Genomic DNA, 18155 nt, shown 5'->3' on the forward strand with positions numbered 1-18155 from the left:
ATAAACCATTTCTAAACTTTTGTTAAAACACCATTAATATTGTGTGTTTATTTACCAGCAAAGAGAGAGACCTACTTCTTATAGAATGCTACCTTATCTGTACTACTATTTATATATGTATGCAAATATCGGTCCAATTAGTTTTCAATGTGGGAAGTAAACATTCTGTAAATAGCTTTAGTATTTACATGTTTTGGTCTTTTTTTGTGTGCAAGTTTGCATCTTTTCTCTTGCATGTATTTGTTTTGCCATATAAAGGCAGACATAACATGGCTTCCTCCCAGTATTCTCATGTATCCCCACCTCCTTCCAGAGAGATGAGAAGGGGCAGATAAAGTTACAATCAATTGGAACCGTGTGGTGCCTCGTGACTGATGGAAATTTCCCACAAGAGGTCTAGAGTCGAAGACACTTTCCTTTGGACTGCAAACAGCAAAATTAAAAATAAACCCAACCATTTCAAGTCAAATAGTTTTATTGAACTCTTTATAATGTACATTGAACTTGTGCAATAAATACAGCACACTGTATTGAATGATTTTTCCCCTTTAAAACATAAAAGAATTCCTTTTAATCACTGTAGAATGGCTTAAATGTTGACATTAAACAGTAAGAAAGAGTGCTGAAAGAAGTCTGCAATGGCTAATGCCATTTAAACCAGTGTGTACAACTTGCTGCATGAAGCTCAGAATTGCAATTTATAGTTTAAGACGGCACCCAGTGGTGAATCGTGTGAATTAGATTATGTCTATCGAACAAGAACAACTGATTGATGTGTAATTCTGGAGAGACAAGGTGAGGGGCAGTATTTTTTATTGGACCAAAAGCTTTCAAGATACATGGAAGTCTGTGTGGCTCAAAAGCGTGTTTCTCTCATCAAGAAAAAAATGGTGCAATAAAAAAATTACCTCAACCTCAGCTGCTCAATATTCTGGGATCAACATGGCTACAGCTACATACATGGAATTCCTGAGTCAACCACTGAGATGGCATGACTGGGAAAAGTATAAAATTGTCACTAGGACTTTGACATTCTCTTTAAATCTTCATCTGAGTGTGAAGTTACTAGGAAACCTTGCCAAGGTGAATTACAACAGATTTAACTGAAAAACTGCCTTCATATAATTCAACTTTTTATAGTCACTAGTCAAACAAAAGACGTGAAATGTAAAGAGAAAGACATACAAACGCAGTGTCACATTTCAACACAAAGTCATGTGCAAAAGTAGTTTTAAGTAAGGTGGACAGCATCTGTCTACACATCAGTAAAAAAGTAGTTCAAGTTTTGGACTTAAGATGCAAGTTAAACACACACACTCTTCCCCACCAGTCTTATTTGGTCTTCACAGTACAGAAAATACAGAGAATTTTAGGCTACCTATTAACCAAATGCAGGTTAATCAAAATTCATGTTCCTTGGGTATTGCACCCAGGGGTTGATGATTTCTGGAAAGTCACCTGATCAGCCATAAGCTCCAAGGGAACCTGGGGACATCTGGACACTCAATAGTTGCAACTGCTTAAGAGTTGGTAGCAACCATCATCTCTCATGTGCAGTCTGATATATCTCCACTGCCTCATTATTTACCAGGACTATCGGTTGCTTTGCATTTCTACATTGCTGTGTAAATTCAGGGTGTCCCTCCGACCGCATTATTCTCATTTCTTCTCTCTCTACTCCCAGCTCCTAACCAACTGACCCTTTTTAGCATTCTAAGGTCTCAGGCTTCAGCAAGTCTAAAGCTAGCTGGAGGGGAGAGGGGGAAAGAGAGAAGAGGGGTCGCAACCCACAGTTTAAGCAGCACTGACACAGAACACACCAGGACTTTGAACAGACTGCTGCATTTGATGACCTTTTCCAAGCCATTTTAGGACTGGGATGATTCTGTCAGATGGAGCTGTCCGTTAGATTCCCTCCCCTTGGTACTGTGGGGGGCTGCACCGTATTTACTTTTTTGTTTAGATTTTTCTTTCTAGCTCTGTTCTGCCTCTCACTCTGTATTCTATGTTTCCCTGGATGTATTCAGTTAGAAAATTACTTAAAATCAGTCCAGGACCAAGTGGAAGGTAGCATTTCTTGAATGCTACCTAAGCTACAGCTTGCAACTGCTCCAAGCACGAGGGAGAATTGTTAAGACTTTGACACTTTGTGTAACTTTTGTAGTAACACTAACTTGAGGGGATTTCTGTATCGAGGTAATCATTGGGGTTGAATAAGCTTAGAGACTAAAGGCAGAAGGGTTTAGTAGCCAAGCCCATGACATTAAAGAATTAACATGAAGCAGCCTGAAGTTATGATTTTTTTATTTTTTTTTAATATCCAACATGGAAGAGTAAAGAAGAATCCAGACAGAGACTGTCATACAAAGCCTCTAAAGCCCCTCTTAACTCTCACCTCCCATCACACGTTATTTCTCTGCTCTCCTGCAAGGCTGCTGTCGCCAGAATAGCTACTACAGGTTAGACTTTGCTGGTCCGGCACCCTTGGGGCCTGACAAGGGGATTTGCCAGACCAGGGAAGGTCCCTCTCCTCACGGTTGCACTGCCAGCCGGCTAGGGCTCCAGCATGCCCCCCCGCTGTCTGGAGCTCTCCTTGGCTCTGCTACCCCTGAGGCCAGAGTGCCACAGATGTTTGGCTCCACAGCCGAGGCAGAGCTCTGCAGCTGGGGGTGGAGGGATGGGGACGGAGCTTCGCGGCCTGGCTGTCACTGGGGCTGAACTTTCCCAGCTACTGGAGCCAGCATGCGGCCAGAGCTCTAAGGCCGGGGCTGGAGGTCCATGGCTGCAGCCAGGTTAGAGGTCCCTGGCCATTGGGGCCAGGGAGCGCTACTGGGGCCAAAACTTCCTGCCATGCCATCCGTCCTCTCCCTCCCTCCTTCCCCACATATACTCTGGGATCCCAGCTTAGTCATCCGTGCCCCTTACGGGTGCTCCTGCCCTGCCGCCAGACCTTCCATTTCCTGGGTTCTGTGATCCAGAAACATCTATGGTCCATGCCAGACCATGGTTATCATCAGACCAGGGAGTCCTGGTTAAGGGAGGTACACCCTGTACTTTCCTTTACCATTAATGTTCAAAACTCAATTGGGAGGGAGAGGCTGCAGATTTCCAAACTGTAAAGCAAATGTGACAGCATTTGCAGGGCAAAGAGACCTGATTATTCACAGAGATTGACAGCTGCAGTTTCTTTGGGAGTTTTTAATCTGGCTCTGTGTGTAAACTTTGGAATGTTTCTGTTTCAGTTAAAGGGAGAGAAATGCTCTCTCAACTTTGCTGTGCTGGCAGAGAGCTTTGTCATGGCAAATAACCAGGAGGAGGATCACAGCAGTCATGAGAGAAATAGAAGATTTCCCTCGTAGAATTATCATGTAAATCACTGCACAGTGGCTGAGAGCTGCTGTCAGCCAGAGCACAAGGTTAGGAGAATGGAACAGTCTGAAAGAAGGCAACACTAAACTCATGCAAGTCAGACACAAATGAGAATCCAGAAACCAGTGCAGCAAAAAGAAATCCAGTGTTACACCTCGCTAACTGCACAGCATCCCCTCCACTCTGACCGGCTCAGACAATGCTACTACAGTGGGTCATTGGTAAATTTGGCCATTGTATTCACTATATTTATTAAATATTAAAGGGGCAAATTCTGTCCTCTTTTATAACTTTGTAGGCCTATTGCCTCTAGTCCAGTTATATATATGTCTAAGGGCAGGATTTTGTCCTAAATGTGTTTTAGTATACATTCACAGAAGCTAGTTTTTCTCCTCAGCAACATCTAGAGTTCAGAAGCATTTGAGGAGCAAGGGGGATGCTATGGAAAGGTATTATAGGGTAGGGCCTGGCACCCAGCCAGAGATTATTATGTTTATATGGCCTATACATGGGTTTAAGAATCTCAGTTCAAGGTAGGACATCAGTCTGAGATAAAAGTTTACAGGTGAACCTTCTTGTTGTGCATGAAACATGCCATAACTGATAAAAATTCACTTTATAATAAGCTTTATCTGATTTTTATTTAGTTTGATTGTGCTTATTCATCCAAGTAAAAACAAACAATATAAGCGCTGTCTTCACTAATAAAAAGGTGTGTCTTTTACAGTAAGACCATTCTCTTGTGGTAGCTGTCTTACGGCAACATTTCTGTTAAGACAAGGCAAGGAATAGTTCTAACTCAATTGCTGGAGTCTAAGATTTAGCTCAATCCTGTTTCAAGTTAGCAATCTTATTGTGAAGAGAGACGGTAGGGAAGGCATCCCCATACTGTCATCAAATCCACAGTCTGACTTATTCTATGCCAATGTGCAACATACAGCCTCATTAGGCAGTCTCCCAGCTGGAAGTTGTAGCCAGAGCAAACACAATGGCTTGGCAGTTCACTTGATTATCTTCAATTAAGTTTTAACAGTATTTTGGAGAACTAGACTTTAAACACAATCAAGAAGATATAATGTGTGTTTATGTAAATTCTACCCAGCTCAACCAGTTTCAGGAGGCTGACAGCCAATAATCCCAGAAAGCGCTACAATGTTTAGATGGTGCTCTTATACCAAAGTCATCAGGACGATCCCAATTGTGTTTACTTTTAGAATGTTAACAAAAAAACATGAGACAGAACCTTGTACCAAAGGAAAAGAGAGAGAAACCGCGTTCTTCCTAGAGGTTGCAAACAGAATGCTCCTGGAGCTCAAGTGGCCCTTCTTTCCCGCTCCCGTGCAGTCACAAAGTTAAGCAAGTCAATAGCGGTAACAACACCAAACACCATCTGTCTCTTACTGGAGGAGCCGTCACTGTGATCTGTAGAAAAACACAAGAAGATGTTTCCTACCTTTGGTTTGGGCCTTGAAAATATAAACACACACTTTTCACACTGGTGCTTCCTAAAACTAGAAGCCAACTATAATCCCAAAATGCCAGAGAGCCACAGTTATGCTTAAACCGACCCATTGTACAGTCAGATAGATGTGAACTGCCATTCTTATTAACAGCACTCTAGTATTGGTGAAATTGAAAGCCTCTTAAATTTCCTGATAAGGTTACAAAGGAAACTAGTCATGGAACAGAGGTAAATTTATCACAGATTCTGAACTAGTTGAGAGAGAAAAGCTTGGAATAAACTATGTTGAACATGGAAGATGTAAGCGATGTATTACCTCACATTGCTGTCTTAGGACTTATTATTTAGCAATTTAATGGAGTGAACAGAGAAGAGGCAACATTTGCAGAAGACATGCGTTTTAGTCAGTGAAGTCTAGATGACCTTGAAAGTCACTTCAGAGGGACTTAAAGCAAACAAGAGAATATCCACTCTTGATTTAAGAATTTCCAGTCATGTGAGCGTTACCACAATGCTTGGTAAGTTTTTCCAACAATTAATTACCTTTCCTGTTATAAAGCTACACTTTCTCTACGCTGAATTTGTCTAGCTTCAATCTTCAACGGCTGGAACTTGTTGTAGCGGTTTACTAGATGGAAGAGCCCTCACATTTCTGCTCCCTATGTGGGTCCTTAGAGCTTGTGATCAATCCACCCTTAGTTTACTCTTTGTTAAGCTAAGCAGACTGAGCTCCTTTGGGTCAGGCTATAAAAATGTTTCTAATAATTTCATCATTCTTGCGGTCCAGTATTAGTAGCGGTGTTATACAAGAATACCTACATGGGTAAGGTGGTTGATGTCTTTGGTTTACCCAACTCTTGCCACATAGTATCGACTGCCACATACAACCTTTTACAAGAAGCAGCGTTGTGTTATACTCACACTGAATCTGTTCATGTACGACTAGAGCAAAGTGGTCTATTTCCAGGATATGAGAAAGTTTCCCCAAGCTGTCTTTCAGATGAATCTAAAAAAAAGAAAGTTACCAAACTTAAAGCAAAATGTTCTGTAATAACATTAAAGTTCAACAGCCCCCCAGACATCCTAGAAAGACTGTTAAAATTGTAGTTAGCACTTGCATAGTGGTGTTCACATTTAGGAGTGCTGTACAGTACAACTTCTAAATGAATCCGTATCCTACTGAGTCATTGAAGTTTGCTAAATGCTACTGTTTTTGGGGAAAAAGCTGGACAAAAAAGGAAGTAGCACCTGAAATGCTCATTTTGACACAATTAAAAAAACCAACTAAGGTAAAAATCAGTGTTCCAGGAGTCTAATGAAAGAGTTGATATATAAACATAAGAATACACTCACCTGTAGAACTCGAGGGAATAGAAGTGATTGGGTGGAAAAAAAAAATCAGACAGCAAGTTGATTTGGAAAGAGGGTATTTGGGGGAGGGTTGCAATGAGAAAAGCCATTAAAACAAAGCATATTATTCAGAAGCTACAGGTAAAGGCCTCAGAATCAAGAATTTGTTTTTAATACCAGTGAATCTACTTAAACTATTGTAAGGCTTTTCTTTAGCAACACAGAACAATAAAGCACTAAAGATCATATTTTTGAAAGGTATTTAGCCACCTAATTCCCATGGGAGTTAAGTGCCTAATACATTTAAAAATTTGGCAGTACCGGTTGATCTCATTTGGCAGATATTTAAAAAGAAAGAACAAAATTGCATTCCATGAAGAATCACATTCTGGGATTATCTACATGGTCCCATCAACATGAAAATAAATATGGTATATCAGCTGCGGGATTGTCCATCTGAAAAGTAATACAGGCTATCAGTTGTATCTTTTGTGGGGACACTTCTGTGAAGTTACACAACAGATGAACCTGCTTTCAATAGGATACATATCCTGCAAGGAGTTCAGTGCAGGACCTGGATATAAATCAGAAGCAGGAAGCCTGCTAAAAAACCTGTGGGTTCCCTAGACGATCGAGATATGAAAGGAGCAATCAAGGACGATAAAGCCATTGCGGATAAACTAAATGATTTCTTTGCTTCAGTCTTCACGGCTGAGGACGTTAGGGAGATTCCCAAATCTCCACCGTCCTTTGGGGTGATGAATCTGAGGAACTGTCCCAGATTGAAGTGTCATTAGAGGTGGTTTTCGAACAAATAGAAAAACTTAATGTTAACAAGTCTCCGGGACCAGATGGCATTCATCCAAGGGTTCTAAAAGAACTCAAATGGGAAATTGCTGAACTATTATCTATGGTTTGTAACCCATCCTTTACATCAGCTTCCGTACCTAATGACTGGAAGGTAGCCAACGTGACACTAATATTTAAAAAGGGTTCTAGAGGCGACCTTGGCAATTACAGATCGGTAAGTCTAACTTCAGTACCGGGCAAATTAGTCGAAACAATAGTAAAGAATAAAATTGTGAGGCATGTAGAAGAACATAATTTGTTGGACAAAAGTCACCATGGTTTCTGTAAAGGGAAATCATTTCTTACTAGTCTATTAGAGTTATTTGAAGTGGTTAACAAACATGCGGACAAGGGGGGATCCAGCAGATATAGTATACTTAGATTTTCAGAAAGCCTTTGACAAGGTCTCTCACCAAAGACTCTTGTGTAAATTACATGGCCATGGGATAAGAGGGAAGGTCCTTTCTTGGATTGAGAACTGGTTAAAAGACAGGAAACAAAGGGTAGGAATAAATGGTACATTTTCATAATGGAGAGGGGTAACTAGTGGTGTCCCCCAAGGGTCAGTCCTGGGACCAATCCTTTTCAACTTATTCATAAATGATCTGGAGAAAGGGGTAAGCAGTGAGGTGGTAAAGTTTGCGGATGATACAAAACTGTTTAGGATAGTCAAGACAGAAGCAGACTGTGAAGGACTCCAAAAAGATCTCACCAAACTGAGTGATTGGGCAACAAAATGGCAAATGAAATTTAATGTGGATAAGTGTAAAGTAATGCACATCGGGAAAAATAACCCCAACTATACGTACAGTATGATGGGGGCTAATTTGGCTACGACAAATCAAGAAAGAGATCTTGGAGTTATCGTGGATCGTTCTCTGAAAACTTCCACACAGTGTGCAATGGCGGTCAAAAAGGCAAATAGGATGCTAGGAATTATTAAGAAAGGGATAGAAAATAAGACCCAGAATATCTTACTGCCCCTGTATAAAACTATGGTACGCCCACATATTGAATACTGTGTACAGATGTGGTCTCCTCACCTCAAAAAAGATATTTTGGCCTTGGAAAGGGTTCAGAAAAAGGCAACTAAAATGATTAGGGGTTTGGAACGGGTCCCATATGAGGAGAGGTTAAAGTGACTGGGACTTTTCAGTTTAGAAAAGAGGAGACTGAGGGGGGATATGATAGAGGTACAGGCAGTCCCTGACTTACGTCGGATCCGCACTTACGAACGGGGCTCTCTCGCCCCGGAGGTCGAGGTGGCGGATTGCTACCTGCGAGCTCCGGGGCGAGAAAGTCCCGTTCGTAAGCTGCTCCGGTGCCCCGGTCTGCTGGAGACCGTCTCCAGCAGACCAGGGTCACCGGGCGGGTTCCCGCGCTTCTGAGGCTTTGCCAGAGCAAAGCCTCAGAAGCGCGGGAACCCGCCGCTGCTGCGGCTTCAGTCCCGGTGCCTGTGGTCTGCTGGTGACGGTCCCCAGCAGACCACAGGCACCGGGACTGAAGCCTCAGCAGTGGCGGGGTCCCGCGCCTCTGAGGCTTTGCTAGAGCAAAGCCTCAGAGGCGCGGCACCCCGCTGCTGCTGCGGCTCTGCTCCCGTGTCCCTGGTCTGCTGGGGGGGAGGGGGGCACGCAGCTAGTGTGCCCCCCCCCCAGCAGACCAGTCTTTTGTTTTGGACCCTGGGGCAGAGCAGCTGGGGCGCTGCCGATTGGTCCTGCAGAGCCGCTCTGGGCACTACTGGACCAACCCGGCAGCACCCCAGCTGCTCTGCCCCAGGTCCTGATTCAGCCGCTGCTGGTCAGTTTCAGCAGTGGCTGAATCAGGATGCCTGGGGCAGAGCAGCTGGGGTGCTGCTGGGTTGGTCCAGTAGCGCCGAGGAGCGGTGCTACTGGAGCAACCCAGCAGCACCCCAGCTGCTCTGCCCCAGGCGTCCCCAAGTCAGCCGCTGCTGAAACTGACCAGCGCTGACTACAGGAAGCCCGAGGCAGAGTTGCTCTGCCCCAGGCTTCCTGGAATCAGCCGCTGATCAGTTTCAGCAGCAGCTGACTTGGGGAAGCTTGGGGTTCTTAAGTTGAATCTGTACGTAAGTCAGAACTGGCGGTCAGTTTCAGAAGCGGCTGAATCTGAACGCCAGTTCCAACTTACATACAGATTCAACTTAAGAACAAACCTACAGTCCCTATCTTGTACGTAACCCGGGGACTGCCTGTATATAAAATCATGAGTGGTGTGGAGAGGGTGGATAAAGAAAACTTATTTATTAGTTCCCTAAATAGAAGAACTAGAGGACACCAAATGAAATTAATGGGTAGCAGGTTTAAAACTAATAAAAGAAAGTTCTCCTTCACACAGCGTTTAGTCAACCTGTGGAACTCCTTGCCAGAGGAGGCTGTGAAGGCTAGGACTATAACAGAGTTTAAAGAGAAGCTAGATAATTTCATGGAGGTTAGGTCCATAAAAGGCTATTAGCCAGGGGACAGAAATGGTGTCCCTGGCCTCTGTCTGTCAGAGGCTGGAGAAGGATGGCAGGAGACAAATCGCTTGATCATTGTCTTCGGTTCACCCTCTCTGGGGCACCCGGTGGTGGCCGCTGTCGGCAGACAGGCTACTGGGCTAGATGGACCTTTGGTCTGACCCAGTACGGCTGTTCTTATGTTAATCTTCTCCTGGAAGCAGGATGGCCTGAACTGGAAAATGGAACGTGGGTTTCCATATGGTGAACTAAAGGAGACTTGAGCCATTTTTTTAAATGGGGGTGGGGGCCCAAAAGACAGATGGACTCCACAAAGTTTATATGTATTGAACTTTGTGTGTGTAAATTGATTACAGCCCAGATTTGCAAACTATTTAGGCTCCTAAACTTGCATTGAAATCAATAGGAGTTAGGTGCCCAAATACATTTGGGATCCATTTTTTTTTGAATAATGTAAAAATGTAGAAACCCCCAAATCCCCACCCAAGCTATCATGGTAGAGGGGAACTGAATTAAGAGCTGGAAAAGGCCTGCCAGATCTTTGATTCCCTTCTTCTGCACATGCAGGACAGAGTCTGCCAACAAAGGAGTATCAGATAACAAATGGGTTCTACCTGTAGGAAAAATAATCACAACTGTTATTACTGTACTAAGAGGGCCCAGGGGAATTAGAGGGAATATCATGAAATTTATCTACGAAATCTGTGTGGGACTTTTGTAATATAGATCAAAAGCAGGATATAACCCTGAGGGATTATCTACCTGGAAAGTTACTGTGCAGCAAGCAAGGGCATGACTCAGTAATGCTCGAGGCAGACTGTGTATCTTCCCCCTTCTCACAGGTTTGAATTTTCCTTTCTTTATGCCATATATTTTAGCTGCAGCACATTTACTTTAAACACTGCAGTTCAACATACAGACTTTTCTTAGTTTAACTACAAGTATTTTAAGCTATGTCTATACAAAGCACCTACTTTTTCTTGTACTTGATTTTGCATATAGATGTGTCACAATTTTATAGAGAAGGCAAGTTAGGATGAGTCACCACTAGACAGTGCAACTTGCAAATATATGCATGTGTCAATTTAAAAATATTTGTTATTAATAATGGAAATCCTGGGAAATGGTCAGAATTTAATTTGGTTTATTCCCATTACCATTTAAAATACACCTTCAAGACCTGCTAAGACTGGAATGTGTAGATGTGATGGCATGCATTTTGCCTAGAAGGCCCAATTCTGTAGGGAGGAAAACCTCATATGGATGCCAGTGAAATTAGTCTGTTTTCTTACCAACTGGCAGAAATGCTATCTTCTGGTTAAGAAAGGCAAGATACTGCTGATGTGTTCACTGCTATATAGACATCTGAGACATGTTTCATATCATCTGATTAGCTAACACACAGGGGGGGAGATAGATACAAATGAGGTGCAGAACACATTGAAAAATTGTTAGGCTGTTTTACTCCATCAGAAAATGCCAATTTGACAAGATGGGTGAGGTAATATATTTTATTGGACCAATTTCTATTGGTGATAGAGACAAGCTGTTGAGCTTCTCAGAGTTCTTCTTCAGGTCTAGGAAACATACACGCTGTGTCTACACTGGCACCCTTTTCCGTAAAAGGGATGCTAATGAGACACTTCGGAATTGGGATTTGGGGATTTAAATATTTCCTACTTTCAAGTAGGAATAAGGGATCTTCCAGAAAAGGGCTTATTTTCCGCAAGATCCCGTCTAGACTGGCGCTTTTCTCCGGCAAAACCCCGAGCCAGAAAAGAGCGGCAGCCATGTTCGTGCAAATGCCGCGGGGGATATTTAAATCCCCCGCGGCATTTGCAATTCCGAAGTGTCTCATTAGCATCCCTTTTACAGAAAAGGGTGCCAGTGTAGACACAGCCATAGAGATTACCACAGCTAAATAGAAGCTAGAACAGAGAGGATGTGTCAATTTTGATAGTTTCATTTGGAAAAAATCTAAGCAAGACATTTCAGTTTCTTTATTTCTAAATGATTGTTTTGCTTGGCATCATATTCCTAAATATCAGTGAAAATAAAAAATAAAAAATTAAAAAAAATATAAAAATCTTAAATTCAAAATCCAAACAAAAACTTTGATTGTCCAAAACTAACTTTTCAAAATTATTGTTCTGCAGGGAATTAAAAAGACTTGTTTCACTTTGATTTGCCCTCATATAAATCCATGGTATGCCCACATTTTGAATACTGCATACCGATGTGTTCTCCATCTCAAAAAAGATATACTGGCATTAGAAAAGGTTCAGAGAAGGGCAACTAAAATGATTATGGGTTTGGAACAGGTCCCATATGAGGAGAGATTAAAGATACTAGGACTTTTCAGTTTAGAAAAGAGGAGACTAAGGGGGATATGATAGAGGTACAGGCAGTCCCCGGGTTACGTACAAGATAGGGACTGTAGGTTTGTTCTTAAGTTGAATCCGTATGTAAGTCGGAACTGGCGTCCAGATTCAGCCGCTGCTGAAACTGATCAGCGGCTGATTCCAGGAAGCCAGGGCCAGGGGCTTCCTGTAGTCAGCCACTGGTCATTTTCAGCAGCTGCTGACTTGGGGACACCTGGGGCAGAACAGCTGGGGTGCTGCTGGGTTGGTCCAGTGGCGCCCAGAGCGGCGCTACGGGACCAACCGACAGCGCCCCAGCTGCTGTCCCACAGGCGTCCGGAGCAAAGCCATGGAGCACGGGGGCAGCGGGACAGCCCAGACGCGCCGTGGCTATCCTGCTGCCCGCGTGTTCCGCCGCTCTGCTCTGCTCCCCCTCCCCCTGGTCTGCAGACCAGGGGGACGGGGAGCAAAGCGGCGGAACACACGGGCAGCGGGACAGCCCAGACGCGCCGTGGCTATCCTGCTGCCCTCGGGCTCCGCGGCTTTGCTCTGCTCTGCTCCCCCTCCCCCTGGTCTGCAGAGCAGAGCAGAGCAGAGCAGAGCAGAGCAGAGCAGAGCAGAGCAGAGCAGAGCAGAGCAGAGCGGCGGAACACGCGGCCAGCTGACAGCCCAGACGCGTCTGGGCTGTCAGCTGGCCGCGTGCTCCGCTCTGCTCCCCCTCCCCCTGGTCTGCTGGAGACCAGGGAGAGGAAGGGCCCCATTCGTAACTGCGGATCCGACATAAGTCGGATCCGCGTAACTCGGGGACTGGACTGCCTGTATATAAAATTATGAGTGGTGTGGAGAAAGTGAATAAGAAAAAGTTATTTACTTGTTCCCATAATATAAGAACTAGGGGCCACCAAATGAAATTAATTGGCAGCAGGTTTAAAACATATAAGAGAAAGTTCTTCTTCACACAGCACACAGCCAACCTGTGGAACTCCTTTCCAGAGGAGGTTGTGAAGGCTAGGACTATAACAGGGTTTAAAAGAGAACTAGATAAATTCATAGAGGTTAAATCCATTAATGGCTATTAGCCAGTATGGGTAAGGAATGGTGTCCCTAGCCTCTGTTTGTCAGAGGGTGGAGATGGATGGCAGGCGAGCGATGGCTTGATCATTACCTGTTCGGTTCACTCCCTCTGGGGCACCAGGCATTGGCCACTGTCGGCAGACAGGGTACTGGGCTGGATGGACCTTTGGTCTTACCCAGTATGGCCGTTCTTATATTCTTATGTAAAAACAAATTTAGAAAGTGTGGAATTCTTCCTTGCCAAACAGAAATTCCAGCCCCCAACCAGTTCTAATGATGAGTCCATACAAACAGAAAATACATCTCCAACTAAAAATTCTATTTCTCCCCTTCTCAGTTGATGCAACAACATCTATCTCAAGGTGGGAAATTTCTCAGAGATTAATGACCAATTGGCATTAGACACACCAGGCAATGAATAAGAATGTCAATTAATATCTCAGACCAGTCATTATTCCCCAAGATACAGCATGGGCCATGATAATTAGATACATTGTTCCTTACAAATCAGAACGTTTTCTTCATGGAAAAGATTATCTTACAGCAAAATTAGAGCTTGTTCCAATACAAATTCTCTGGTTGAAAGATTTTGTATGTTGAATATGAACCACACAAATCAGGTAATACGTCTAGCAGACAAATATGTGCAAGCACACAGGGACCTTAGAATAAACAAACCCAAAACTGCTGGTGCAAAAGCTTGGGTGCACAAATAGAAGCCAGTTTTCAAAAATATATAAAAAGGAAATTGCTGAGGTTTAACATGTCTAGTATTTACAGGTTGAACCTTCCACTAGGATTGCTTTGCCTTCTCACCACACCAAACATATCAATTTTATCTGAAGTGTGCCTTACCAAAAACCTTTTCTTTCAAAACAATACTTTACCTCATCTTTGGGACAATGAGGACTATTTTTTCTCCATTTTAATGGCAGAATTCTAAATTAGTTTATCCCCCACCCTCAACATCTATTATTCTTTTGTTTTTCGCGTGTGTGTGTGTGTGTGTGTGTGTGTGTGTGTGTATATAATCTCCTTGGGGCAGGGACCATTTTTATTGTGTTTGTACAGCACCTAGCACAGTGGAGTCCTGACTCACAACTACGGCTCTTAGGCACTATATAAATAATAGCAGCAACTCAAGATTACTTTTTAAAAAAACCCAGATAATTGTACTTTTGCCAGGACATCAGCAGTTGAAAATTCCAGGGGATACAACTGGGGAAAAGAGGAATATTCAATCATAGTATTTCAGAACAAAAAGGGGAGAAGCAGCACATAGAACTGGCTAATACACAATACAGGCACAAAGCAACATATGGACAATCAAAGCAAGAAAACACCACAAACTAAATAGCTTTGTTACACACCAGAGTTTCACCTGATGTTTGATTTGATGTCTAGGAAGAAAAAAATATTCTTGTTTAATTTTTTTTACAAAGCACTTGTGTGCCTCCTTTTCCTAAGTTATCAAACAAACAGCTCGTAGATTATACAGAACATAATTAGATATAGTTAAATATAGCTCCCTCCCCAAAATTTTAAATATTAAGATCCATTTAGGATTTAATTATTTACTACTAAATGTAATATTGAATCTAAAGGCTGAAGAAAGCTGTCACTATCCTGCCATATGAAGGAGGGCCTTTCTCTAAAAATTAATAGCCTGCTATTTAAGAGTGCCATATGAATCATTAACTGGGCAACATCACTTAGCTCTCATAGTGCTTTGCATCAGTAGATTTCCAAGTGCTTTACACAGGAGGTCAGTATCATTACCTCATTTACTATATGATAAATATGGCACATCAAGACTACTAGGTAGAATTGACTGGCATAATGCTTCATGCCCTTTAATGGCAAGCAGAACTAATCAGTCACCAACCTGTGATACAGTATTTGTTGCAAAGTGAACACTTGCTGGTTTCAGTTGCCCTTGAAGTTTACACTAAAGAATAGTCTGAAGTTCAATTATTTCTTCCCATGGAGGCTCAGTTTTATATTCAGGTTAGTGGAGGGAGAGGGAGGAAAGAAACATGAAAAGAAACCCCAAAGACAAGAAAAAAATCCATGTCTGACCCTTTCAGGTCAACGATCTGATGCAGCATCATAAACCACCTCATGTCTAGGAGCCTTCCAAGGACCCTGGGCTGAGGCCAGAGTCAGAAGAAGAGAGATCCAACCCCAGGTCTGCCTGGTGGCACATTTTCAGAAAGAAGATTCTGGATGACCTCACTTCAAATCTGACTCTAGCCGATGCCACTTTAATGCTGGGACACCTACAATAACACTCAAAAAGCAGACAGAGGGTAGATTTACCTGCCTGAATTGCTTGTAGATCACTTTGCTGACATGATCCGATGGCTGAACTTTCCCAGCAAGCAATGAAGAAAGCATGTTCCCAAGGGTAATCATTCCCAAAATCACACTGAGAAGAGGAAAAAACAGTCAGACAGACACTCAGGGTTTCCTAGAGACAAGTGAACAGCACTCTCGGCAGGCTCTCCTCACTGGGATGCCCAAAAGGCAGTTTAACTGGCTTAATGGGGTAAACCACCATTTTCAGAGGTGCTCTCAGATTCTGAGGGTACGTCTACAGACAAAGAAAAACCCACAGCACAGACGCGCGGCCTGGCTCAGTGGACTCAGGCTTGTGGGGCTAGGAGTAGCAGTGCAGATGTTCCTTTTGGGGCCACAGCCTGGGATCGGAAGCCATAGACTGGTTTCAGAGCCCAGTCTCTAGCCTGCACAAGAGTGTCTACACTGCTAGTTTTAGTTCAGCAGCCCAGGTCAGTTGACCTAGGCTGTGACACTTGGCAGCACGGGCCTTATACCAAAGTGCAGACGTATTTGTAGAGTCCAGCTGGAGACCTGTTGAATCTGGTTTGCAAAAGTGTTGGGAGTGTGCAACTCAAAAGAAACCAGTGGGCCCCACGGGTGCTCAGCACTTCTGAGAATCTGGTTCACTGCCTCTCAGGTAGGTCACTCAACCACAGAATGGGCTCTGCTCTGCCTTGCAGAAAGCCTGTGCATTGACTGTGACTCTCTGCCAATTGTTCTTAAATCTTTCCCAGGTAGCAAGTTTTTGATCAAAAGCTGGTCTGAGGGTGAGTGTGCGAGTGAGAGATGGAAAGTGCAGCTCTCCCTCATCTCTGCACCTCACTTCTGACAGAGCCACCAAGGGTGCATCTATATGACGAATGGCAGCCTGCTCCAAGCCCAGGCTGACAGACTCAGGCTTGCACTTCTGCAGTAAAAGTAGCCATGCAGAAGCTGCTGCTTGGGCTGTGAAGTTTAGGGAAGGGGCTGGGCTTTAGAGTCTAAACTCCAGTGTCTACCCAGCTATTTTTAGCAGGTTAGCACAAGCTCAAGTCTGTCAGCCTGGCTTGGGAGGCTCACTGCTGTGTAGACAGCCACTCGAAGCAAGTTTAATTAGCAGAGGTCACTTTAAGGAGACAACACTTGGGTGACCAGACGTGCCAGCTTTCCGGGAAAGTCTTGAGTTTGGGTGCAAGTGTCCGGCTGGATTCAATTTAAAATGGGCATTTTCCCTCATTTTGCTGTAGTTAGCCATTTTACGGACCTCCCTCTTCTCTGGCTCTGCTCAATGTTCAGAGCCAAAATGAAAGTGGGGCTAACTGTTCTGGGTCATTCCCACTGGACTGTTGCGTGTGGCTGGCTCATGCTAAATGCAGAGGAATTTCAAGTGACCTAGCTGATTGACACTATGGCAATGACAGAGCTCCTACCTAGTAAGGGACGGTTTTGGTGAACTAGTGGTTTCCTCTACTGCCAGAGTGGGGTACCCTTTTTAGGTTAGGGGCCAATGATCCATACGGAAAAAAAAAAAATCAGTCAGGGGCTGCACAAAAAAAAAGAGAAAAAAAACCTCTAGTTCTCACCACCCTGGGCTCCCCAATGCTGGGGGGAGCCCCAAGCCTCAGAGGCTGGATCCAGGCAAGGAAGGACCTGCATCTGGCCCCCGGGCCTTAGGTTCCCCACCTCTGCTCTACTGTCTATCCAATCACTCAGTTGTCTGACCATGACTGTGTAGTTTAAATGAACTTGCAAATCTAAATAGTTTCTTCTGGCCTCAATACAAGGCAAAGGCCCCCACTAGCCCAGTACAGATCATTTCTACCATTCAGCAGGCTCGCTGACAGAGGTGGAGGGAAAGATGATGTTGGGCATGGCCCCAACATTTGAGATTTTAAACGATTCTTTCAGCCCAGGTGGGCAACCACTTTCCAGTTTTCACTTCAGCAAAACGCTATGAAACATCCGTGCAGAAACCCCAACACTGTGGGCGTGATAGTTGGAAACCTTTTAGATCAAGCACAGAGTAGTCCTGACCAGACAGCTTTTTAAATCTGAAAGCAGTGTGGTATGTAAGGTGACATTTCTGAACCCTTGCTGACCCTGCAGGAGAATTAAGTGACACAAGGCACATCTCTCATGTATGGTGTAAATGAGAAACAGAAACTGGAATTACAGGTTTGTTTTGGAGGGTCAGGAAGATATTGCTATCTGAACATACCCAGATTCATCAACAACTGGTGCCTGGTCAAATCCCTTCTCGCGGAGGATTTCAATGGTCTTTTCACAGGTGACACCTGGAAGGACGGTCAGGGGAGCAGAGAGACTTAATTCCTGAACTTTGAGGTGCCACCACCTGTGGACAAAACAAACAGGTTTTTACAGCAATGTATCGGATCCTCTTGAAATGCCAGCCCTAAAATCCCTTACAGGATCTCCCCTCACTATCAGGAAAAAAAGATCATTTGGGTCTTCATGACTCAGGAAGGGAAATCATTACAACTGCGTTCCTTTTCCATCTGATTTTATTCTTATCCTGGCTGGTCAGATGGCCAGCAGAGATTATGAATACCTCCAGTTTGCTTATTTAGATCTTGGATTTACAAAAAGGAAAAGAACATTTTCAAGTACTGGAAACCGCTTAAGAAGAGACTCAGATAGGATCCCATGGTACCGCAAACTATCAGCATTACCCTCAGCCGCCATTTTGTTAAATTGTTTGGTACAGCTTGAAACTTGGCTTGAAACTAAGCATCAGTTATTTGTAATACAGGCAGTCCCCGAGTTACGCGGATCCGACAGACCAGGGAGAGGAAGCAAAGCGGCGGAACACGCAGGCAGCGGACAGGCCAGACGCGTCTGGGCTGTCCGCAGCCCGCGTGTTCCGCCGCTTTGCTCCCTG

The 18155-nt window shown here is 43.9% G+C and overlaps 1 protein-coding gene across 5 annotated transcripts in view; it reads right to left on the reverse strand.

Moving 5' to 3' along the window:
- Positions 1-457: 457 nt before the first annotated feature.
- LOC102445047 (cystathionine beta-synthase-like) overlaps positions 458-18155 on the reverse strand; it is a 56248-nt gene continuing 38550 nt past the window's right edge. For 4 of the 5 annotated variants that reach the window (XM_075912366.2, XM_075912394.2, XM_075912374.2 and 1 more), the window contains exons 13-17: positions 17475-17609; positions 15257-15365; positions 14308-14337; positions 5753-5837; positions 458-4791 (exon numbers count right to left, since the gene is read on the reverse strand). In XM_075912366.2, coding sequence (XP_075768481.2) covers positions 4682-4791; positions 5753-5837; positions 14308-14337; positions 15257-15365; positions 17475-17609 — 469 coding nt within the window. In that variant the 3' untranslated portion in view covers positions 458-4681. The remainder of the gene's footprint in view (positions 4792-5752; positions 5838-14307; positions 14338-15256; positions 15366-17474; positions 17610-18155) is intronic. The other variant, XM_075912406.2, reaches the window with a different exon arrangement.

This window comes from Pelodiscus sinensis, chromosome 1 (assembly GCF_052426305.1).
Source record: "Pelodiscus sinensis isolate ZL-2025 chromosome 1, ASM5242630v1, whole genome shotgun sequence".
In the NCBI taxonomy this organism is placed as follows: Eukaryota; Metazoa; Chordata; order Testudines; family Trionychidae; genus Pelodiscus; species Pelodiscus sinensis.